The 25962-nt window shown below is 48.5% G+C and overlaps 1 protein-coding gene across 5 annotated transcripts; it reads left to right on the plus strand.

The window, feature by feature from the left end:
- Positions 1 to 636: 636 nt before the first annotated feature.
- LOC133353786 (patatin-like phospholipase domain-containing protein 4) lies at positions 637 to 25031 on the plus strand. 5 transcript variants are annotated; one of them, XM_061570189.1, is made up of 10 exons: positions 677 to 697; positions 2288 to 2378; positions 3379 to 3481; positions 5968 to 6164; positions 6263 to 6357; positions 7697 to 7759; positions 10393 to 10528; positions 18221 to 18286; positions 21633 to 21785; positions 22068 to 25031. In XM_061570189.1, exons 4-10 carry the CDS (start codon positions 5982 to 5984, stop codon positions 22260 to 22262), a joined length of 891 nt encoding a protein of 296 aa, XP_061426173.1. In that variant the 5' UTR covers positions 677 to 697; positions 2288 to 2378; positions 3379 to 3481; positions 5968 to 5981; the 3' UTR covers positions 22263 to 25031. The 5 variants fall into 5 exon arrangements, with proteins under 5 accessions (XP_061426172.1, XP_061426170.1, XP_061426175.1 ...); XM_061570188.1 differs by lacking the exon at positions 2288 to 2378 and having other exon boundaries at positions 637 to 697; XM_061570190.1 differs by lacking the exon at positions 2288 to 2378 and having other exon boundaries at positions 653 to 821.
- Positions 25032 to 25962: the final 931 nt, after the last annotated feature.

Raw genomic sequence — 25962 nt, forward strand, 5'->3', positions numbered from 1 at the left:
GTGCCAGGCTAGGTGCAGGAGGAGGTCTCGGGACAGACCCAGCAGGTGCCATGGGTTGGCTGACTGAGATGATCGGTAGATGCACCACCAGCTGTACCCCCTACTGTGCCAGGCTAGGTGCAGGAGGAGGTCTCGGGACAGACCCAGCAGGTGCCATGGGTTGGCTGACTGAGATGATCGGTAGATGCACCACCAGCTGTAGCCCCTCAAACAGCAGCAGCAGCAGAAACATCGCCCCCTACTGCGCAGAACTGGGTAGGATCCTTCTGTTAAAATATATATCTTGAGATGCAGCGAGGGCTTTCCATGGGTTAACATGAGGATACATAATAGTCATCTTGCCGGCGTCTTATATCATTTGTTAGTCGAATCTAACGCATTGGAGTCGCATACATATAAACCCCTTATCAGGGCTTGCCTTATTACAGACCAATTCAGACCTGATTGGTCACCAGATATCTCAACGTTCATCCTATACAGTCCCACCACAAGGAGAGAAACAAAGAATGTGACAACAAAAATTTGCTCGCATTGAAGCGGCTGTACGCCTATTGACCTCAAATCTAATTAATCTGGAGGGAAACCCTCTTGCCTGGCAAGCGGTGGGGGGAGAGTCACGCAGCCCGGTGACGTCACCTCGCGTGTTGCGCAACAATGGCCGAGCTGGCCGAGGCGGACGGCGCCGCAAGTGAAGGCGGTGAGGTCTCGCGTGAACACAGAACCCCGAATCTTTGAATTCGGAGTGGAGGCAATCACAGAGGCGACACGGAGACACCGGGATATGGGGGCGGGGGGGAGCCGTTTCTCTTTGGACACTTTGGGTGTGTTTCGCTGCCTTTTCATTATACCCCTCGTGAATGTTTAGGCGAGGGGCAGGCTGCTGGCCCGCCCTTAGCAACGCAGGCCGCGAGACTCTCGCGTCTCGCGTAGAGTCTCGCGAGGTTCCGGCGTCCCTCGTGGCAGTTGCTCGGCACGCGGCGAGGCGAGGAGGGGGGGTGGGCGTCCCGTGCGGGCTGTGGCGTGGTGGGCCGTGCGCGATTGCGGGCTTCAGTTTATTGGAGAGAGGGGAAAGACTTAAAAAGTTACTCTTTGGTTCTATACTCTTTGGTTCTTTCGGTAAAGTCACGTAGGTGAAAAAAAAAACAAGAATAAAAATAGAAATCAAATTAAATCACGACGTTTCCAAAGCAACACAACCTTCCGTCGGACATAAGGGCACTCCTGTATAAAGTCCTTTGCACAAATGAACCACAATAGATTGCTGATCTCGTCAAGGAGCATACACCATCACGCGATCTCTGCTCGTCTTCACGGTGGCTTTTTGGCTAACCATCGAACAAACATGGTCACAGCATCGCGCGCTTTCAGATGCGCTTCTGCGGCCGTCTGGAACGTTCTTCCGATATTAGGAAGCCACTGGAGAGATGCACTTTTAAATAATCGACATTCAAACGAATTTCTTCAGAACTGCTTTTGTGTTTTAGTTCTTCCCCCGCACCGCCGATCAGCACGGTTGGCTACTTACAGTACGAAAGAAGTTAAACATACACACTTGTTTATTTATGTTCTCTTAACAGTGTATTTACTCGGCCAAATACAAGTCTTGTACACTGAATGGCACGATTTCAATTTTAAGTAACAAACGAGGGATACGTCTGACCACTCATAATAAATTAGAAAGTTAATCCATCAACCTAGAATATGCATAAAGTGCTTGTCAACACCAAATCTTCTAAATTAATGAGACCTCAAACTGGAAAAAAAACGGGAAAAGCCCCAAAAACAGACAGAAACCCAAGAAACTGCGATGGAATCTTTAGGAATTGAGGGAAACCCAAAAAACTGAAAGGAAACTTTAAGAAACAGACCCCTGGCCCCCCCCCCCCCAAACCCAAGGATATGAGGCATATCATTTATTTAAAATTGTTATGTGGGCAAGGGCGAGTCTAATTTTGGATAAGAGGTGGGGGGGGGGGGCTACTGAGTGAGTTTGCATTGCAGCAAAACCTATGCTCATAATTTGGTACCGGTCAAGGAGGTCCCATAAATGTTCTTATTCCGACATATAAGACCCGAACCACCAACAGCGGCTGCCGTTGAGACACTGCAATAAATAGGGCTGAGTGTATTATTCACAACAGCATACTTGTCAATCGATAAGGTTTGGCCATAATCTTGTACAGGGAAATAGTTTTCAGGTTTATACGGCGTACAGCCTTTTCAATCCGGGCAAAAAAATGTTTTTGTCTACTTCATTGTGTTTCTCCCTTGTGACTGGACTTTGTAGGATGAACGTTGAGATTTATAAGGGCACGGGGTGCACCAATAAGATCTGAATTCGTCTGTAATAAAGTCGGCACTGAGAAGGGGTTGACAAGGTATGCGACTAAAACAACGTGAGAATCCGTTTGCACTGCCATGAGAATCCACTCAATTGTGACAAACCATGAGTCTCGAGGGTAGCGATCTGTGGGACTTACGAATACTGCATGAATATTGTTTGCCAGCTAACATTAGTTTAAACAGGTAAACATGGCAGCAAGTCCATTGGTACTTGGATATGTGGATGGGTTTTGTTTTTCCAGGCGAGTGCATGAAGAGACATTTAGTCTGCTTTTCAAGGGTGGCCTGAGTCAACAAGTGACAACCAATGCAGTGTAACACAACGCACAGCTAAAAATAACGCACGGAAAAAGCAAATGCACAACAACGTTACGTGTAGCATGTTATTTGGTGATGCTGTTACGGTTTTGGCAGTGGTGCACAAGCGCATATGATAACACATTCGTCAATAACACTGTGTGACCTTAAAATGTAAACAATGTTAATTATATTTTTTATTTTACCCGGCCATAAACGATAGCCGAACGAAGTGGCTTATCACGTGGAAATGTACAGCAGCCAGATACTAGAAAAATATATAGGTGGCATTTGGGGCAGTGGACCTTCATGACAGCACGGAGGTTGAGTGGCAGCTGTATGTCTGCTGTGAAGAAGGACAATTTCCTGAAATATAACGTTTTTTTTGTTTAAAGGCAGTGTTATTGACAAATGTGATTTTTTTTAACCTCAGGTAAGTCAAAGCAATCTCTTCAGATTTGTTTAAACAAAATATATAATGAAGGTGAAACATTAACAAAAAATGCAATGTGTTGGCTGGGTGCAGTGTTGTCAAAAGCATTTGCACCCAACATTTTCGAGCAATTAATCCAGTTGGTTGTTTTGAACAGATTAACTATGAGTGGGGTTAAATGCCACCCAGTAAATTTGAAGTTTTATTTATTTAAATGAAGCAACACTTTGGACTGTTTTTCACTTCACTGACCCTCTTCAGCTATCGGTGGCCTCCTAAACAAATGGTGTCTTTGCTGTGTGCAGTTCTTCCAGGGCTTTTGGGTGCTCCTGCTGGTGCCAACTTCATGTGGTGACACATTCTCCTCCTGCCCCTCTACTTCCACCAACACTGAACTCACTGCTCTCTGTAAGAAAACGCATGCGTGGTCTCTGCTATTACTCTTCGCATTTGGTTTGTTGTGCTTCCCCTTCACCTCCGATTAGCACGGTTGGCTATGTACGGTACGAAAGAAGTTCAACATACATTGCACGCTTAGCAGTGGAACCTTGGATTAAGGGTGACACTGGGTTCATGTGAATGAGGGTGACGCTGGGTTCATGGCTGCTGTAGGGCTACATAGACAGCAGAGGGCAGTACAGTAGAATCCATGACTACTGTCCAAGCTCCATAAGGCAATATAAATTCTCAGTTGCTTAAAAAAAATGTTACAACATGGTGCTGTTGTCAATCCATTGCTGAGTGAAGGCCATCCTGCACTGTGTCGGTCATGGAAATTTTTGTCACCAGTCCTCATCGCTATGCTGGTCATCGCAGGTTGGTGAGGACCTGTTTAGATTACATTCCCCGCCAGCAGTGGAAATGTAAACGTATATGTGCCACTATGAAACCTGTTCGGTTTTTTGTAGCAGCTCATGTTCGCCGCCGTTTACCCTCTGCGGAAACATGGCAGCAGTAGGAATAGTAAACGTTTCTTTTTCATGCCAGTATGCACGTGCTTTGTGGGCGTGCCACGGTGGCGAGATGTTTACTACCTCACCTGGTATGCAGGAGGCTGTGAGTTTGATCCCTACCCTGACACCTGCTGTATATTTGGAGTGTGCGTGCTTTTTCTCTGGAAGATTGTGTGGGGATATTCCCTCCATAAGTGGAACGATCAGGGGACTCCACCACGCTGTGAATGTGGTGGTGAGGATGCAAACCCATCAGGTCCACACCACTGTGGCGAGATGTTAACTACCTCGCCTCATATACAGGAGGTTGTGTGTTCGATCCCGACCCTGACGATGCCTGGTGTATTTTTGGAATTTGCATGTCTCTCCCCGTGGTCACGTGGACTTTTCTCTGGGTCCTCCGATTTTTCCCTCCAAGTTTAGAATCAACATACGTTTAGAGTATTTGGCTGCTATACATTTCCACGTAATAAGTCACTTCGTTGAGCTATCATTTGTGACCAGATCACTTCTGAAAAAGAGCTTCATAGCTCAGTGGGCCTTACCTGGTAAAATAAAAAATAGTTTTGGTTTAATACTATCTGCGCTTTCTAGCACGTTCCAACTGCTGCCCGCCACTGATGTTGTGACCAAGAATCGAGCTCAGGTCCTAGCACGGTGTGCTAAACACTGCACCACCGCTGCAATAAAATGTAGTAATACATCTCTATCTGTGCCTATACATTAATAATACTAATACATGAACAGTTTGTAATGCGCACAAAATGTTGCGAAACGGATGTAATAATTGTCGGATTGTTAACTTGGAAGTGTCGATCACAGGGGTCAAGGTTTCTCGTGCGGCGCCTCCACGTTGGTTTTGTTCATCCAGCTGAGAGCTCAAGACAACAGCACGGGGCTCATTTGCAACAGTGGTCTGGGCCACCAAATGACATGGATACCCATAAAGATTCATAGAGACCCATAGGGATATAAAGACACCCCATACGGCTACATAGAGAAGATAGAGTTACAGAGAGACCCATAGAAGCACGTGGAGCTATAGAGACTCATAGAGATACAAATACCCCATAGAGCTACATACAGACACATATACAGAGAGACACATAGAGATATTTCGTGATACATAGGGACACATAGTGATACATAAAGATACATGGATTATAGAGAGACACATAGAGATACATAAAGACACGTACAACTACATAGAGACACATATACATAGAGACCCATATAGATATATAGATATTTATTAGTTATAGAGAGCCATATAAGGATACATAGAGATATAGAAATATAGACATAGACCCATATAGATATGTTATATTAAGTTTATTCTGTTTAACCAGGTGGGAAGTCAGGAAAGACCTGGGCCATTCAGCCGACTTCTGAAGGCGAATGAAGTCTGAATGTATACTCTTTGGTTCTTTTGTTAAAGTCACGTAGGTAGAAATAAAGTAAAATAAATCACGACGTTTCGGGCACAACACAAGCGTCCGTCATCAGGTGGGACAACCACAGCAAGAAACAATTGCTGAAGTGGGAAAAAGGGCTGCTGTGACAAGAGGCCCACTTCAGCAATTGCTTCATGCTGTGGTTGTCCCACCTGATGACCGATGCTTGTGTTGCGCCCGAAACGTCGTGATTTATTTTATTTTATTTCTACCTACGTGACTTTAACGAAAGAACCAAAGGGTATGGATTCCTGCAGTCACGATAGCTTAAAATCAAGATTGAAGTCTGAATGCTTCGTACGTGGAGCAGGAGAGAGAGTTTCAGATGCACTTGAGCAGCCACGGGATAAATCGCTACCGGCTCAGCCAGGACCACTCCTGGCTTTGCGCACACGTGGTAGATCCTACTCTCTGTACACGCGATGGATGTCTGTGTACGCAAGATAGATATTGCTTTCTCTCGCTCCGCCTCTTGTTTTTGTCTCAGTGGCGCGAGAGGCGATGGTGCCGCTGCTGGGTTTGTCGTTTGCTGGCTCGGGCTTCCTGGGCGTGTACCACCTGGGCGCGGCGAGCGCGCTGCTGCGGCGCGGGCGCCGGCTTCTGGGCGCCGTGGACGCCTACGCGGGGGCCTCGGCCGGGGCTCTCGCCGCGGCCGTCATGGTGACCGCGCCGCACAGGATTGCGGTGAGTGCCGCTCGGCGATCGCGGGTGGGAAGTGGGGCCGCTCGGCGATTGTGGGTGGGAACCCTAAATCGACGTGTCCCCGTGTGTCGTCTCTCCAGGACTGCACGGAGTTCTCGTACAAGTTTGCAGAGGAGATCCGCTCCCAGCACCTGGGCGCCTTGACCCCCGGCTTCCCCTTCATGCAGAAGCTTCGGTACGGCGATCGGTCGCAAATCGTTGCATCTTTAACCTTCTGTTAGGCCAAAGGGCGAATTTGAGTCTTTACTTAATTTGCATGTGAATTACATGAATGTGACTAGGTTCATCCCGGTTTTTCCCTCAAGATTTAGAACATGCGTTTAGATTATTTTGCTGCTCTACATTTACACATGAGAGCCACTTCGTTGAGCTATCATTTGTGGCCAGGTCACTTCTGAAAAAGAAGCTAATAGCTCAGTGGGCTTTATCTGTAAAATAAAATTGTGTAGTTTTATTCGTCTAATTTTTTTCAAGTGATTTGTTTATCTTTCCTATACTTTGCACTCCTATCGTGTTTGTGTGTTGTTGTAACGTTCTGACCACATGCCCCTACTGGGCATCTGTGAAAAAGAGCTTTATAACTCGTCGGATTTCTCCAGTATGAATACATATTCGGATGATGATTCTGAGCAATAATAATTTCAATCATTTTAACTTGTAAACCCGCCGCTGCACGGCACTTGCTTGCTGTCAAATAGAGAGAGAGAGACTTGGAGGCACAAGAAGGAACCACAGGCAGGCGGGAAGGCAACAGCCACGCTGTGAGCTGGCACTACCAACTATTGCCCAAGCTCTGTGGTGCTCTTTACATGAAGGCGTTATTGGCCAATCAACAAATACTTGCTGGAGGAAATCGGAGCACCTGCAAGGAGGGGGCAACATGCTCCCATATGTTGTATGTCATGTATGTTGAACTTCTTTTGCACCATATGTAGCCAACTGCGCTTATTGGATGTGCGGGGGAGATCAAACTAAACTCAAAAAGCAGTTCTAAAAGGAAGTTTTCAATCTACATTTAAAAGTGCGCAGCTCCTGTGGCTTTCCAATATCGGAAGGGTGTTCCAGACGGCCGCAGACAGATACAGGTGGGGTCCACATTTTCTGTACCGCCTTGTCCTAGTGAATCAATATCGGGCTCCTCCTTGACGCCCATGGGAATGAAGCTGGAATGGATGGAGATTGGTCAACATTTTGCGATGCCTTTTCCTAGCGAGCCAGGGTGCGGCTCATCCCCGACGACCACGTGAATGGAGTTTCACATTTTCAAAGCATGTTACAGCCATGATCCTAACCCGGCCATTTGGTGGGTTCCGATATTCAAATCACTTGCACGACGTACGTTATTTGTATGAAAGGATAATACCCATCCATCAGAATCTGATCCGGTGTGCCGATGAGAATCGGATTCGAGCGCAGGCCGGTGGCATCTGAGTTGATTTGATTTTTTAGACCCAAACCTTGCTCCCATAATAAGGCATTCAGTGTTCTAAACGTGTTATTTTTTCATTGTTTAGGGTCAGGGGTAGTAACCGAGACTCTCTGTCAAAGCCCCCCAGTCAACCTTCACTTGGTGAGAGGTTAGTAAATCGCATCTGCCCACACAGCCTGTAACTGTCTTCCCTCAGCTATCCTTGCTATTAGCTCATTCATTCATTCGTCACGCATAGACCGTGAAGAACCGTTGCGCTCTTGCGACAGCATTCGCATCAACTACTCTTGGCTGCCGTACACCGGCGTCTCGAGTGATTTGTTTGATCCACGGAATGCGGGGGGGGGTCGCTACCATGGGGGAGGGCGGCGCTATACGTGGGTGGCGCAGTGGCCAGTGTGCTGGGTTGTGAACCCGAGTTTGAATTCCAGCTCCCGGCCAACATCGATAACGAATATCTGAACTGGACTGGTTGACTTGGCTATGAACGAGTACACGGTGCGATGTGTAAACATCAGCACTGGGGAGATATAGCAGGCGGGTGTGCGAGTCACACCACCCCCTCATGTGCCGTGTTGGCCTTCAAAGGTTCATCCTACACGCGCATGTGGCCTGTGATCCAGAATTGCGGAGTCAGCGAAGGTTGGCGGATCACACAAAATGTTGTCAGATTCCCTTCCCGCGGGCGTCCAGGAGGAGCCATACCCAGGCTCGCCAGGAGAATGCGGTACAGCGAAACGTGGACTGATTTCATAATACAGGTTTTTTTTGGGTTATATCGCGTAAATATCAGTGACATGCGGTGCGGTCAATGGCTGGGGAGGCACTGGCTAGTGTCAGAGCCAGATTCACACACTGAGGGGGGGGGCGTGGCCTCACTGAGGGGGGCATGTTAGACACGTCCCCCTCAGTGAGGCAGATGTGATAGCTGCCTCCCTTGGTGCTTTTTCATTGCAGCGAGTCTAAATATCTTTATACACATACGTGAAATAAGTTACCTGGAGTATGGAAGGCGAGGACATGAAAAGAAGGGGTCTACAAACATTATATTGGTGACATACTGAGATGGTAACAGGCACGCGCTTATTGCCCGCACTCCATCCAGTTACTGAGGGGTTGCGTAATCAGGGGAGGCTGAGCTCGTTGCTGCCTCACCTCTCGTCTCTTCATGTATTTGCAGCGGAGCTCCGCAAATTTTATGATTTTGACTATAAAAATGATTGGAATCGTACAGAAATGACATTTATAACACAGATCAGTAGAAAAATCTTAATATTTATTTGATTTGATTATTCTTTTTTTTTACTTTTCGTAACAGCTATTTTCATTGGAGTATGACAGGTGAGGCTCTGCCTCTCCTGCCTCCCCTGACCGCACGTCCCTGGTAAATATATAAATGTGTCGTTAAACTCGCCACCACCCGACACAGCCAATTAGTAAGGTTGTCACGTAAACAGAACGTGCCAATTAGTTACTGGTACAGCACACCGGTGTGTTGGAGAGCAAAGCCACAACATTTACAATCTGAGTACAACGTTTCACCAGTAATTACAACGAGTTTCATCAGACAACAGCCAGATTTGTGGGCTGATTTCATCTGTCCTATTTGTATGGGATAAAGTGTTGCCCTCCTCGCACGCGTGGGTTTTCTCCGGTTGCTCCGATTTCCTCCTAAATGTATGAACACCCGTTAATTAGCTGATATAGAGGACCGCAGAGGTTTACGGGGGAAGGGACAGTGCTTTGGCGCCGGCTCGCCATGTAGCTGCTGCCTTCCTGCTTGTTTGGGGTTCTGGCTCGTGCCTCAGAATCGTTCTCTCTCTCTCTTCAAGCTGTAATTGAATACCGTGCGGTAGTGCATTGCAAGTTGACATTGCTATTAATAGCTCGTGTGGGCTACATTGGGGATTTGCGTCTTGTGCGTGCATGTGTTTGTGCGCTTGTGCACTTGTGCGTGCGTGTGTGCCAATTGTCTTCATCAATCCCTGGCACCTGGATCTGTTCCGTGCCTTTGACACTAAGGTTAACTTGAGGTGGTGGCTGCTTTCTACTCGTACAAACTCCACTCGCTAAAAGTGCACCACGCCTGGTACAAGCACTGTGGTGATGTCACCACCACTTAGTGGCGTACGGCGACAGTTGTTGTTGTTGCTGTGCGTGTGAGCAGTTAGCGTTCTGCGCTACGAACCTGGCAAGCCGAGTTCGATTCACATCGGTGACGATGATATGAATCGATCCTGGGCCTCCTCTCGGTCAACTCAGCCTTACATGAGTACCTGGTGCAGTGTGTAAACATGAGGGAGAAAAAGGCGGCCGGGTGTGGTGTTGGCCACCTACCCCCTCGTGCTCCATGCCAAGAAGGCGCCGCAGTGACGAGATGTTAACTACCTTGCCTGGGATACAGGAGCTCGTGGGTTCGATCCCAACCCTGCTGCCTATATATTTGGAGTTTGCATGTCTCTCTCTCTCCCTGTGGTCAAGTGCATTTTTCTCTGGGTTCTCCAGTTTTTCCCTCCACATTTAGAATCGATGTGTATTCAGACTATTTGGCTGCTGTAAATTTCCACGTGATGAACCACTTTGTTGAGCTATCATTTGTGGCCAGGTCGCTTCTCAAAAAGAGCTATGCAGCTCAGTCAGCCTTACCTGGTGAAATAAAAATAGTTTCGTTTATAGTTTAGGTATTATAGTTTTAACCTTTTCATACGTGCTTTTTACAAACAGCACTTGCCCCTACAAGCTATTGAAGGCTCTTTGGGGAATCTTTGTCTTTGTGCACAGCGAGGGCATCGAGTCGATCCTGCCAAGCGACGCGCACGAGCGCGCGGAGGGACGTCTCCACGTGTCCATCACGAGCGCACGCACGCGGCGCAACCGCCTCGTATCGCACTTCAGCTCACGCGACGAACTTATGCAGGTGACGTGCACAACCACAACACAAAACACAACCACACACACCAACCTCCACACAGACAACAACACGACAATAATAACACTAAGAACAACAAACCCAACAACAGCAACACAACAAGATACGAGGGGACAACACTATCCCATACAGAAGGGACAGGTGGAGTTCACAGTTTGCTGTACTGCCTTCTGTCGAGCCAGGGTATGGTTCCTCCTTGAAATCCTGTGTGATCCACCAACCGTCGCTGCTGTATGTGTGTTGAACTTATTTCGCACCATACGTAGCTCACCGTGCTAATCGGAGGTGCTGCCTCCGCAGTGCAGGATTATAGGCCACGTGTGTAGGTGCCAGCAACACAATACAAATGCTTCCACCGAAGCCACCGTCGCTCACGCTCACACGAACAGCATCAGCTCCGCCAAAAGCGTTGCAACCACCGACGCTACCAAAAGCACAACCATCAGCACCACCACCAAAATTATCTACAGTCATACCAACAAAACCAACAGTCTGTGTAGGCCATACAGGGGATCTTTGTCTGTGTGAGTGTGCGTGTGTGTGTGTGTCTGGGTGTGTGAGCGCGTCTGCGTGTGTGGGAAGTGGTAGTATAGCATTTAGCGCGCTGCACTACGAACCCGGCGACCCGAGTTCGATTCCCGCTCACGGCAAACATCAGTGACGATTTTCTGAACCGGTCCTAGGCTTCCCCTAAGTTGACTCAGCTCGACTCAGCCTTAAATGAGTACTTGGTGCGATGTGTAAACATCGCCACTTGGGAGACAAAGGCGGTCGGGTGTGGTGTTGGCCACCCACCCCCTCGTGTATCAGGCCGGCCTTCAAAGGTGCTCGCTAACAGCACTTGCCCACAGCAGTCTGTTGAAGGTTATACGGGAGATCTTTGTCTTTGTGAGCCCAGCGACGTGACCGTGATGTCCTGGGCTTTTTCTTCGGGTTAATTTGGTGTGCAAAGATTATAATTGGGGAGAGAAAAGCAGCCACGGTGTGAGGTAGTCGTGCAGATGTGAAATTCTAGCCACACATAGACAATTACCAAGACCATCTTACAAAAGTACCGATTATGGTTTTCGTTATATAATTACAACATAATTTGTGTGTGTGTATTCATATTCTTTGAGTCTTTCGGTAAAGTCACGTGGATAGGTTCAAAGACAATAACAAAAACTATTAGCTGTGTGCATGTGCCTCTACCGCATTGATGGTGAAACCCACTATGGACCAACTTCCCACATTATGAAAGGAAACACCTGGTGCTTTGGAACATTCCTTGAGGCCAGGGCACAGCTGTCCTGTTTCTATGCGCACGCTTGTGTGCCCTGCTGTACGTGTGTGCGCATGTGCGAACGGTGGCGTAGCGGTTACCGTACTGCGCTACGAAGCCAGGGACCCGAGTTTGAATCTCGCTCATGGCCGATACCAGTGACGAATATCTGAACCGGCCCTGGGTCTCCCCTAGGTCGACTCAGCCTGGAACGAGTACTTAGTATGGTTCCTGAACATCAACACTCGGGAGACGAAGGCGGCCGGGCGTGGTGCTGGCTACCCACCCTCGTGTGCTGTGCTCGGTGCTCATGGATGATCTTTGTCTATGTTTGTGTATACTTATTGTGTGTATGTATCCACCTATATGCATGTTTAGGTTTCCGCGTTCATGTATGGGTGTGCCCGAATGTGTAACGTAAGCTCAGAAACACATTAAACCTCCCTACGGTCTCCCGACGTTTGCAATCGGCAGGTGCCAGTCGTCACATCCAACTCCAGCCCTGGGCTAGCATCGGCAAGAAATTCCACATTCCTATGATGGGGATCACCACTCCACCGGACATGCATTTGTTACCTCCCACAAAGCGGTATTCCTTTTAATCGACCATGGAGGGGAAGACGACGATTGGCGCTTGCGGCCCTTAACTGGGATATCAACTCGCAGCTTCTGGATGCGATTCAAGATTTCTGGGGCCAAGGGTGGAGAGCTCGTTAGAATCCGCTCTGCTGCTTTGTTGTAGCGATCCCACGCGCACGCCAATGGCGGGACTCGGCAGTTGGACACGTTCGCTCGAGCAGGTGTGGAATTAGCTAACGGAAGCAGAGAAGCAGCCTCCCTTGTTACGCTCGGGATGAGCCTAATCGCTCGGTCTTGTTTGTTTAAATGAAAAAAAATGACACTTCAAAGAGATGGATATTTGGATATTGGGGCAGGTGTAGGAAATTGCAGTGTAACTTTATCCAGTTTGAGAATATAGCGCTCGGCAAATATTTTTTTAAACGGACGGGAGATAACGATGTACCCGATAAGTGGATTATCCAGTGGTTGCTTTGTTGACTACAACAGCATGTATTTACATATGAAGTCAGCCTTAGATGTGCACTCACAGATGTGCAGTGAGTTTACATTGCTTATCTAGCACAGGTGCGCTCCATCCCATCAAGCCTCGGAAGCGAAGTCTGGGTTGAACCTGGATGGTGCGTGAATGGGAAACCACTATGCATGAACCAGACGTGATAAGCATTGTGGGCAGCAGAGGGCAGTGCAGGAAAATCCAACTCTGTACCGCATTTCCATCACAAAGACCAGACTGTTGGGGAAGGTGTTGTTCGCGAGCACCTATGAAGGCTGGTACAACACACGAGGGGGTGGGTGGCCAGAATCACGCTTTTTTTGTCTCCCGAGTGGCAATGTTTACACATTCGGACACAGGTGCCAAGATGGCGAGATGTTAACTACTTCGCCTGGTATACAGGAGGTCGAGGGTTCGCCTTTATATTTGGAGTTTGCATGTTTTCCCCGAGGTCGTGTTTAGAGTATTTGGCTGCTGTAAATTTCCACATAATGAGAAGCCACTTCGTTGAGTGATCATTTGTGACCAGGTCGCTTCTAAAAAGAGCTCCATAGCTCAGTGGGCCTTACCTGGTAAAATAAAAATAGTTTAGTTTATTGCACCAGGTACTCATTTGAGGCTGACTTGACAAAGGGGAGGCCCAGGACCGCTTCCTATCATCGTCACTGGTGTTGACGGTGATTGTGGGAATCGAACTCAGGTCGGCCGGATTCGTAGCACAGTGCGCTAACCGCTACACTACCGTTCCCAACAGAAGCATACAGGCACAAAGAAAAGACACACACTCATACAAACGCCTTAACTCATACATACATATACATTCAAACACAACCACAAACAAAACAAAGACAATGATCCCCCATATAGCCTTAACAGACTGTCAGGGCAAGTGCTGTTAGCGATCACCTATGAAGGCCAACACGAGGGGGTGGGTGGCCAGCACTACGCCCGACCACCTTTGTCTCCCTAGTGGCGAAGTTTACACACCGCAATTGGTACTCATTTGAGGCTGAGTCGACCGAGGGGAGGCCCAGGACCGGTGCAGATAATCGTCACTGGTGTTGGCCATGAGCGGGAATCGAATTCGGGTTGCCAGGTTCGTATTACAGCACGCTAACCGCTACACCACCGCTCCCTAACTAGACACACGCACATACTCATTCAAACACACACCAACAAATAATAGATTCCCCTTTCAGCCTGGATATACTTGTCACAGCAAGCGTTGTTAACGAGCGCCAATCTAGAGAAACAAGACACTGGGAGATTAGTAGAGGCCGGCAAAACACGCAGGGCAACGTCTCACAGCCGATGTTCATGACCACACCTGGGGAGACCCAGGCCAGATTTAGATGGCCATCTCAAGCAGCTGGCAGCTTGCGGGGTTGTATTGCGACAGGTTTAGCTTTCGTGCAATGCTTTGCATATGATTAGATAGTGTGGGTGTTGCAGCTCGCAACATCGTCGTCACTTTTTTTTCCACAGCAAAGGCTAAATTACTGGTTGCTAAAGCAGTTTGAAATCCCGAGGTGATGTCGACTCCCGATGCCTGAATTTCTCCCCCGACTGACCCTTCGAGAATGAGCTCTGATTGGAAGCAACTGAAACTTGGGGCAACCTCGTGGCTTAGAGTGCTCGTAATAGCCACGTGTAAAAAAAAAAAATAAACTCAACACATTCGTCAATAACACTGCGGCCTTGAAAGAAAGAAATATATAATAGGTGACATTTCGAGCAAATGGCCTTTCTCCATAGCACGTAAAAAGAATTAAGGAGGACTGCAGCCTGAAATGTTGCCTCTTATATTTGTTACCTTTTAAGGCCATGCAGTATTATTGGTGAATGTGCTTAGTCGTATTAATTGTGCTTGTGCTACACTGCCAATGCAGCAGCATCACCAAATAAATTGTTTAATGTTGATATCACTGTCAGATTACTGAGCTGCCAATTCTAGGGTTGAGGGCTCACATTTGTGCTTTGGCCAACCAAGATTAAACAAGTTTAAATTTTTGTGTGTGTTTGATTGCTTCAACCCTGATACCCAGGGCTCTTGAGGACTAAAATGTTTCAACACATTAGTTGACAGATGCATACAGGCCAACTCTTCACACCTACATCTGCACAACCTCTCCCACATCATCAGTCATCCTTTCCTCAGCTGCTGCTGAGACCCTCATCACCCATGCCTGCATCACATCCAGACTCGACTGCTGCAACTCTCTCTTCTACGGCCTTCCCATAATCCCTTGCCTACAGACTCCACAGATTATGTAAAATGCTGCAGTCAGACTTCTCACCCACGGGATCCCGAAGCTCACTCCAACAATTTCCTTCATCGTCTTCAAGATCCTGTACAGGACTCGCCAACCCTCTTCCCTCTAATCTCACTCTGCTCCTCCAGCTCGTCTTTCCGGGGCGCTGATGCAGCCAAGCATCAGTGTGTGTTCGTAGCTTGTTGCGGACGTTTACCTTGCATCCAGTGTGGATGCTCCTCACTTACACGAACACACACACCCTTGTTCCGAACTCCCCGACTTCCCCCTACTCACCTCCGCACACCTCGTGCACGGTAACCACTCTGTCTCCCCCGCTCTCTCTCTCGCTCTATACTCCGCTACCCTGTCCTGCTTCCCTCACACCTCCGCCCTGGTCCCTGCCCCCAGCAGGGGATCAGCCAACACTCCTGGGGAGGACGCGGTGAGGAGGGCGAGGTCCCAGGCGTCTTCTCTCCGACTCTCCTTGAGCACCAACCAACCAACTCTCTGTGCTGCTCCACACACTCCCTTATATATCCCTCCTGATTTGGAGTCCCCACTTACCCCCCATTAAGCTGGCGCCTCCACGGCGCCTCCGGCACGCACTCTCTCTTATCGCCTCCATCTCCCGCCTCTCCGGCGTCTACCCCGTGCCCCATTGCGCACACCTGCTCGTCCCCAAATGCACTCTCTCCATTCCTGCTTCACCTCCTAATTGCTGCCACGCCACTCCAGTGTCAGCTCACCTCACCCTTTTGCTAACCCCGTGTGTTACGCCACTACACAAAGGTTAACGGAAGATCTCAAGTGATCGGAACAGCCGCACGGCATGAGTGCAGTGGTGGAGTGAGCCCTCGCCTTGATGAACAGAACAACTTCATTATTCAATCTTGGCTTTGATCGCGTGGGGTAAAAACTGCGTGCCGTGTACCGCCAACCCGAACCAACATCATGGCCGATGTACTACTCTGCTTCAGCACCGCCAGAGAGCGATCCATGCGTATTTAACTGCACACGTTTGACAATTGGAGTACGGACTTTTTTGCTGGTACAGTGGTACCCCGGAGATCGAACTTAATTCGTTCCAGAAGGCCATTCGAACACCGATTTGTTCGAACACCGAATTAATTTTCCCCATAAGAATTAATGTGAATGCCATTAATTGGTTCTAGACACAAGAAATCTCTCATAAAGCATTTTTACACGAAGTGCATAAAATAATACAAAAAAACAAGAAACAATATATAAATGGAATAAATGAATAAGTATATGGATTAAATGAAATAAATTAACATTGAACTTCACTTTACCTGTAGTAAGGAGAGTTGATGGCTTGAGTGGAAGGTGGTGAGGAGGAGGAGGAGGTGGTAAAACCTTTGTCTGGGCAAGCGTCATGCACGCTGGCCATACGCGTCTCAGCCGTACAGGTTCTTTGAAGTCGCGATTGGCCGTTCGACCTCCGAATTTCGTTCGGTTTTTGGGGCTAAAAATGTTCGGAAATATCATTCGAACACCGATTTGTTCGAGTTCTGGTGCGTTCGATCTCCGAGATTCTACTGTAGTTGCAACTATCAGTATCGGGCATTTGCCAGAATTGTGAAAATGTCCCGCTGCAGTCTTGCGCCTTCAAATATACGGTGTGAAGTTGTCAAAGCACGTCCACGAGGGAGCAGGAGGTGACAGGAAGTGATACCTAGAGTTTAATGTGTTTGAATGAATTATCATGTCATGTATCGAACAATTGAATGAGTTCACTTATCATTGTCAGCACATTCTTTAGCGCTGAAGCACTGCCGCGTGTTTGCATGTGCTTTGTGGCCAGCAGCAGGGGCACGAATTTAGAACCCACGGTGTTTACCGTGGTATTAACCGGCACATGTGCTTGTGTTTACAGTGCTTGTGTGCGCTTCATGCATGTAATGGACGCGTACTAATCTCTGGCACGTGACGATTCTTCTTTCTTCTTGCGAGGAAATGGTGTTGTGTTTCCTAGGCATGATCCAATTCATGATATGTTTTTTGTCTCGATAGCCAGTTCGTGTTGTCTCTGCTCTACATTCTGTCTAGTTCGTGTTGTCTTCCCTGTGTGTTCAGTCTTGTTGGTGATATCTGTCCTGTGTGATCTGTCTTGTTAGTGATATCTGTCCTGTGTATTCTGTCTCGTTGGTGCCATGAGCATAAGCGTGTATTATCGTATAATTAAAGTGTGGGGAGTGTGCTGGCCTTGCAATTAGCACACTGCCCTGCAATTTAGACCAGCTTCCCGAGTTCTGTTCCTAGCGATAGCTAAAATCGGTTGCTACTCCCATTGACCAGTGCGATGAAGTACGATGAAACAACACAAGCTGTGGATTGACAAGGCACTGTAAATTATCATTAATACTGGATAGAAAAATTGCACAAATCACAAGCCATCAATTCTCGCGCAATCTATTCAATGCCTGTAAAACGGGAGCACGGTTGGAGCGGTGATGCAGTGGTTACCGCACTGCACTATGCCCCTGGCGACCCGAGTTTGATTCCTAGCCCACTGCTTAAATCAACGGTCGAGTGCCTGGAACCACCACCCCCCCCTCCCCTTCACCAACTCGTATTGACAAGCGGAGGTGAAGTATGGTGAAACGGCCCCGACGAATGACACGACAGCGGGGAGGCCGTCTTCCATTAGCCAATCGGCAAAATCGCTGTAAAGATGAAGGGCATCCGAATTTATTTGAACTGAATCATTGGAATACCGAATAAAAATTCCGAACTTGACGAATGCCTGGAACATGCTGATAACAAACATTTACGGCACATTAGTGAGCTATGCAGTTACACAGCGCACACTTAAATTGTAGTTGCACTGTTTTGGCAGACTTGGTGGAGTAAACACTCTTGGCAGGACACGTGCTGGTGTGTCATGTGGTGTAGATAGGAGGAGGCTTATTGAATTAAATTGTGGCATCATAAGGCAAAATTGGCTAACATTAGAACTGTTTGTGTGTGTGCGTGTGCATGCGTGCTCGTACATGTGCGTGCGTGTGTGCGCGTGTGTGTACGTGCGTGCGTGCGTGTGTGCATGTGTGTTTTGGTTTGGGCATTCTCAGGTACTGCTGGCCAGCAGCTTTGTTCCTGGTTACGCGGGGCTCAGCGCCGTGGAGTACATGGGAGAGGTGAGGCTCGCTCACCAAGTCACCCACTCATCCATCTCATCCACAGTTTGTGCAGCCACCACACTTGCCGGTTACAACACGCTCACTCGCCAATCAACTCGCTCTCCAACTCTGTAACTCTCCCACTAACTCATTCACTCATCCACTCACCACACTGCAGGTCACCTCACTTCTCTTTCCGCTTATTCTCTCGCACTGCTCCAGGTTGGAATTCCCCTCCCATTATCGACCAAGCCCAAGCTCTTAACCTTGCTCAATTCAAGAAACACGTTAACTCTTGTCGTTAACAAACTTCGATAGTGCTGACGGTTTCTGGCCAGCTTGCGGTGTTGTTGCCTTTTGGGCCTGTGCTCGGCAACTGTAAAATCAAAACAGGTGACAGTGTTACAGCATGTGGCTCACAGTCACAATGCTAACGACTTCCACGCCTGGTCTCTCAGCCCATCATCATCATCATCTCTCATCCCTCAGGGGTCAATAAAATAAGTACCACTTTTAAAGTCAACAATTTTCCTCTTGGGGTGACTTTAACTAAATCGGAATGTGGAATTTCCATTACTCATTCAGGGCAACGCTTTTTTGGCGGATCACAGAAATGTTGCGAATCTCACTTGCCGCGTGCATTAAGGAGTCGTACCCTGGCTCTCCAGGAGAAGGCAGTACAGCAAATGTGGAATTCACCTCTTCCGGGATAGAGCATTGCCTCCTCGCACGCATGGGTTTTTCTCCCAACATGTATAATAAACGCGGATTAATCGGCTATAAACACCCAAGGTAGGACCCCTCCTTATAAAAAAAGTCCCGTGACTCAGTGTGGCTTTCCTGGATAAATAAGTAGTCATGTTATTTAAACAAAACAATTAAAATAGGAAGCCACTCTTTAATGCCACTATTGCATAACCAATCAGCTCGTGCCTAGGGGAGTTGCTATTCTCTAATGCGGGGAAATCAGCCAGAGAATGCAACTCAATCATAGTTATAAGGTAAATGTTTTTTCAAAGGCCAAAACATCACAGTCTTAAGTGTCTCTCTGCTTACATTTATCTCTGTTAGGGGAAATTCCACATTACTATGGGGAGGAGACTCAGTCTATATGGAATTTGACCAATGCAGGCTTCCACAAAAGTGCTGCTCATATTATTCACCCTGATGGGGATGACTCGGACTCAGGTTTTGTTAGTCCAGCTGGTGAGGCCCCATTGAGCTTAGCAGCTCTTGATTCAAGGACAACCACAGCCCAACACCATCACCGACAATTACAGTACATACAGAGGCTTACATAAACTGCCATGGAGTTACGTTTTTAGTTTTTAGTTTATTGACCTTCCCCCGCACGTGATGTGAAGAAGCTCGTTTTGATTAAATTAAAGCAGGTCATGAAAGGAGAGCATTTACTTGCTGACACATTCCAGTTGATAACATTTAAGGCTCAACTCACTGATTTGGAGATTTAGGCATCCAAGGCGGTTCTGTATCAGAACACTGTTTAGTTTGTTGTCCTTCTCCCCCACCTCCGATTACCACGGTTGGCTACGTACGGTGGCGAAAGAAGTTCAACATACATACACACAAGTAGTGACCCGTGTTGTTGCAAAGAGAGCCATAGAGACTCATACACTCAAAACTTATTTCAGCTAGCAAAGTCTATTGAGCTCAGCAGCTCTGATACAAGCGCGCCACGGTGCCGAGATGTTATCTCCCTCGCCTGTTATGCAGGAGGTTGTGGGTGCGATCTTGCCACCTGTATATTTGGACTTTGTATGTTCACCCCATGGTCGTGTGGATTTTTCTCCGTGTCTTCCGGTTTTTCCCTACACATTTAGAAACATGCGTTTATAATGTTTGGCTCCTATACATTTCCACGTAATAAGCCACTTCGTTGAGCTGTCATTAGTGGTCAGGTTGCTTCTGAAAAAGAGCCATATAGCTCAGTGGGCCTTACCTTGTAAAATACAAATAGTTGAGTCCAGATTCGAGGGAATGATGCAAAAAAATATTGTGGTGATACGAATGTTTATTATTTAACTTGAGTCTCAAAACTACATTTCAGGAGTGTGCTGCATTCGGGTTTGTCCAGTGTGTGGTAATTCGGCCTGGTGGGCAGGGCAACTCGATTCACTTCCCGAAGGATGCCATTATACAAATCCCTGTTCTGCGGTTTATCGTGGACAGCCAACCATCACTTCAGGATTCGTAAAATGAGTATCACTAATTGTGACAAGTCGGAAACAACTTGCCAGCATTGGTTTTATGCAGGCCTCGTTCTGCTGGTGAGGTACTGAATGTTGAAACCGAACCAGAGTTTGTCTTGTTTTGAGCTCATGCTGTTGGGAAAGAAGCCTGTGCGGCCAAAGAGCTGTTTTGCATGGGAACGAGGCATATTGCCTGCTTATTTTACAAGGAAAAACTGGCCCCCACCATGGTGATGTGGAATGTCCACCGATGTCTCGGGCTCGCCGGTGGCGGTAAGGGCTGTCCCATTGCTCAAACGAGCGGGGAGACGCCGAATTAGAGACTGGGCCGATAATTCACCCCCGTGAATAATTATACCGCGGGTGGAATTTCCCATCGCATTATTCCCAAGCGGCAGCACGGTGCGCACTGGTGACACACCATCCAGGGTAATTACACCCCGAGTGTCGCAATCATCATCCACAATTGTGTTGCGAACACACTCCCACACGCAAGTCACGTGCAAGAGCAGCGTGTGTACGAGTGCACCTGTGTGTGTGCGTGCATAGTGGTTAGCGCTACGCCGCGCTACGAACCCGGCGACCCGAGTTCGATTCCCGCTCACAGCCAACACCAGTGACCATTATTTTAACCGGTCGTGGGGCCTCCCCTAGGTCGACTCAGCCTTATAAACGAGTACCTCTTGTGGTGTGTGAACATCAGCACTGGGGAGCTAAAGGCGGCCGGGCGTTGTGCTGGCCACCCACCCCTTTGTGTGCCGTCTCCCCCTTTATAGGTGCTTGCTGACAGCACTTGCCCCGACAATCTGTTAATGGCTTTGTCTTTGTTTTGGAGAACAGTGGCACAGTGGTTAGCTCACAATGACATCTATTCAAAGCCGCAACCAACATCAGTGGTAAACAATATCTGAACTTGTCCCTCGGTCCTCACCTGGATCAACGCAGCCTCATTTGAGTACCTGGTGCAGTGTGTAAACAGCACTGGGGATTCGAAGGTGGTGGTTATGATGATGATGATGGATACGTTAGGAACAGACCTGAAAATCTCCTGGATTCCTTAGCCGGAGCCACGCAGCGGTGGGATGGATGCCCTCTTGACCTCGGTCTCTGTGCGATGGGCACTCGCTAACTGCGTGCATCACCCGCCCCCACAGAAATGGTATGACGGCGGCTTCACGGACAGCCTGCCGCACCTGCCGGGTGGGCGCACCATCACCGTGTCGCCCTTCAGCGGCAAGCATGACGTGTGCCCGCACGACCCCAGCACCATCGAGCTCTACGCCACTTTCGCCAAGCAGGACATCATGGTGGGCACTCGCGCCCTGCCCCTGTGCCCACGCGCCCGCCTATGGGGCACACACACCCCTGCCACGGTGCCCACGTGCCCTGCCAAGGTCTACTCTAACTCGCAAAAGCTTGTTCCCTATTGCCACCATCACCTCCACTTCACAATCCTCACCTCTCTTATCTCACCTCACCTACCCTCACTCACTACTCTCAATTCCCTCCCTCCCTCCCTCCCCTCCCTCCCCTCTCACCTCAATCACCTCTCTGCCCCACCTCCTGCACCCCTCTCCCTTCCGCCCCAGGTGAACCTGCGGAACCTTCGGAGGGCGAACCTGGCCCTGTTCCCGCCGGCGCGCGAGGAGCTGCGTGCGTTCTACGAGCAGGGCGCGAGCGACGCCACGCTCTTCCTGCAGCGCGAGGGCTGGCATGAGGAGGAAGGCAACGACGATGGCGGGGGGGGCGGCAGCCTCAGCCAGACCACCAAGCCCGACCATTGAACTCGATGAACGGCCCCCACTCGTCGGCCACCTCCACCCCGCAATGGGCTGTTGCCAGATGGACGGTTACCTGAGAAGATGTAATCGAGAATGGGTTGTCTGTTTAGATGTGTGTGCTTATGTATGTATAGTCTGAACCGGTCCTGGGTCTCCCCTAGGTCGATTCAGCCTCAAATGGAGTATCTCGTGCTGTGTGTAAAGATCACCACTAGGGAGACAAAGGTGGTTGGGCGTGGTGCCAGCCACTGCTCCATCGAGTGCCATGCCGGCCTTCATAGGTGCTCGTTAACAGCACTTGCCCCAACAGTCTGCTACATAGGGGATCTTTGTCTTTATTATGGAGTGATAGGCCAGTGGTTAGTGCACTGAGCTATGAATCTGGCGACCAGAGTTCGATTTTCACTCGCGATCAATAAGTGGTGAATGTTTATACTGGGCCTCCTCTAGATCTGCTCAGTCTCAAATGAGTAACTAACTGGTACAATGAATAAACATCGCCACTGGGGAGACAAAGGTGGCTGGGTGTGGTGTTGGCCACCTACCCCCTCGTGTACCATGCCGGCCTTGATAGGTGCTTGCTCACAGTGCATGCCCCAATGCCCAGTTAAAGGCTATCCAGGGATCTTTATACATATGTATGTCTGCGTCATTGTCTTCATGGTTTCCCACTCAAACGACGGTCACCTCTTTACAGCCATGAGATAGTGAACATTCCACATTCTCATGGCAGGGGTGCGTGAAAAAAAAAGGAGTAACCACTGGACATATGACAAAATGGTACGCATTTTAATCACCCTGGAAGGATGATGGGCCGAGTCAAACGCGATGGGTATTTGAACGCCCAAACTTTCCAGCTGTGAGTTGGATCATCTTTAATCGGAGTGAATCCTATACGCTGTGATCTAATCACGTGACGAGTGCATTAGCGAAGGGCTGCTATTATTGATCGGCCTGCCATGTATTAGTGGGACATTGCGAGGTATTCTCGTGATGCTGTGTAGCCGGAGGATCCCCCAGTAACCACGCCAGCTTCACCTGACCAACATTAAACCAGGGAGCCACAAGTGTGATTTTGATGGTGTCAGACCGTGCATCAGTGACTTGCGCAAAACAAAAGCAGCGTTTTATTCACTTTGTTTGGCACTCCGTATTTCATCTCGACATGGATTTATCACCTATGTAAACCAATGTCTTAAGTTTCGAAGCCAGCTGCTGGCCTGAGAGCATGGCAAGTTTGGAATGCCACTCGTGTCCCTTGGAAAATGCTCGCAGGAAACTCGAGTACACAGACTCACGAGACTCATTTAGAGAGGCCCATAGAGAGAGAGACCCATCGGCTTGCGGTGAATGAGTTCATGATGTGTGTCCACTGTTGCTGATTTCTTGCCGATGTGTTACTGGTGGGCCATATGACGTAAGGCAGCTCTCCCTCCCTTTGCTTGTGTGAGAGCTTCCTTGTGGCTGGGTGATGGTGGTGACATCCACTGATGGGGAGGGGCTTATTCGGAACGATGTTCGTTTCCTCAGTCATCCCACCGCTGGACTTTGATGCTGCCCAGGCGTACGGCTGAGTCTTTTTGCGTTGTTGCAGAATAGCTTTTTCGATTTTTTTTTGGACCGTTTACAATTTACATAGGGGTTAGAATTTACGTGGTTTCAGGTTTTACACAAATGTTTTGGTTCTAATTTACCGTGAGTGCTTAGTGTGTTTAATATTCATTGTCTAAAACAAATACAATGACTCTTTCATGGTGGTTAGTTGACACGGAATTGCAGTTGTCTGTAGAGAGATGGGTTGTGTTGAAGGGGGGGACCCCCTGTGGTGCCGTCCTCTGCAAGGGGTTTTTCCGCTTCGCGTAGGCGCGAGTGTCTGCTGCCCGTAAGCGGTAAATTATAAGCATGCATTAGCGCACCCAGTGCCTTAACTTTAACGACAAGATTTATACCAAAATTGTGCATTAAGATGCATATATATTTTTTAAATGTTCATATTAACTATGTGAAAAGCGAAAAAAAACACGTTCTGGGCTTTCAAATCAAAAGTAAAAGTGAGATCTTTCGTGAATCAAACAAGCAATTGGGGGCCTGGTGCTCGTCTCTGTTTTGACAGTTTCTAAGCCAGTGGTGGAAATTCCTCCGACAGCAGGATGCTGATGATGTCGGCGCTGCTGCGTGCGTCTCGATCGTGGGCATTTTTGAAGGAGGCCTCGAACACACTACACGTTTTACACGTGCGATGATGCCAGGGACAGAATCGTCCACGAATGCTATATTTTCAGTACAACATTTAATTGTTTGTAACTTCACTCTGCTCTCTATAACACGCTGGTTATTGCGTTACTGAAGAACACTGCGTTATGGAAAAAATTGCGTTATAATATATAATATAGGGTAAAAGCACAGTCTGCAATAACACGTGATATGCATACGCAGGCTGAACAAATACCAAGGTGCATGGGTAGCATCTAGAAGCATCCAGCACCATGCTGCTACTACGCCAAGGCAGCCGTACAACTGCGTATTCCTACTGGCGCGACACAGTTCTGATCGCTCGATCGTGTTATATTCGCGTTATGAAAAAAATGCATTCTAGGAGAACGGACTGTACGAGCAAGCCACATGTCCTTAGGACGTGATCGTCTGTCCGGCTCTCCCAGGCAGCAAAATTTGTATTCTTATATTTATATATCGATCCCTGTCTCCCTGCACTTGTATCTTACCTTCTCTGTACTGCATATCGCTCTCTAATAGACTGCATATCGCACTTTATTTTCACTTTGTCCTGCGTGTTACGGCCGGCTCAGGTGTGAGAACCCTGAGGTTTGTGTGGGTCCCCCCAAAAATCCTCACCTGCCGTATTGCGGAACAATTTTATTCAATCGGGGTGGGGGGGCGTCTTTAAGGCGTGTACTGTGTGTGGGTAGAGTGCGACGTTGAGAGACACGTTTTGAGATCACATGTAGAGGCAGGTAAGGGGTCTAAGTTCAGCTTTAATGAAGTAATGAGACCTAGGGGATAGTCGGACGGGGAGTCAGCACAACCCCTAGCCCCTCTGTGGAATTAACTCACCCGATGCAAGCATTCACATTCACACATCCCCTAGAATCCCTTTTTGGGAGTAATTAATCCGGTTTCTGCAATGCAAATGTACGGCCAGTAATCCCCTCTTACGCTCAACTGCCCCTTTGTTCCGGTGCACACCTCACCCCGGTCACGAGAGCGCACGGTTGAGTGACGACACCACACGATCAGGCACAGAGCACACGCACACATCAGTATCAAGAGTACTCAGACGTCACTCTCCAGACTCGGAGACAGTCCACTCACGGCAACATCGCCATGCTCCGGACTCGATGCACACGCTCCAGGCTCGGTGTACAACAGCACCGACTCAGAGGTCACAATTGAGACACCGCACACATTTCAGAAACGGTGCTCATCCCAGTGTCGGCTTGAGCACGACCCTTCGTGGAGTCACAATGCTCTGCCACCCAGTCTCAGCCAGCTCTCCTTCAAGTAGCAAGGCTCCATTGGCAGGGCACTCGGGATCTCTGGTCACGGTGACTGAAGCCAGAACCAGTCCACCAAGACCTCCTGTATACCGGAGGTCTGGTGGACTGGACCTCTGGGGGTTACCCGAGGTGAATTATAAATGTGTGACATCATACTTGAGTCATTGGTGAATAATGACGAATGAATC

The sequence above is a fragment of the Lethenteron reissneri genome, chromosome 45 (genome assembly GCF_015708825.2).
Source record: "Lethenteron reissneri isolate LAM-NWPU_2019-01 chromosome 45, ASM1570882v1, whole genome shotgun sequence".
Lineage (NCBI taxonomy): Eukaryota > Metazoa > Chordata > Hyperoartia > Petromyzontiformes > Petromyzontidae > Lethenteron > Lethenteron reissneri.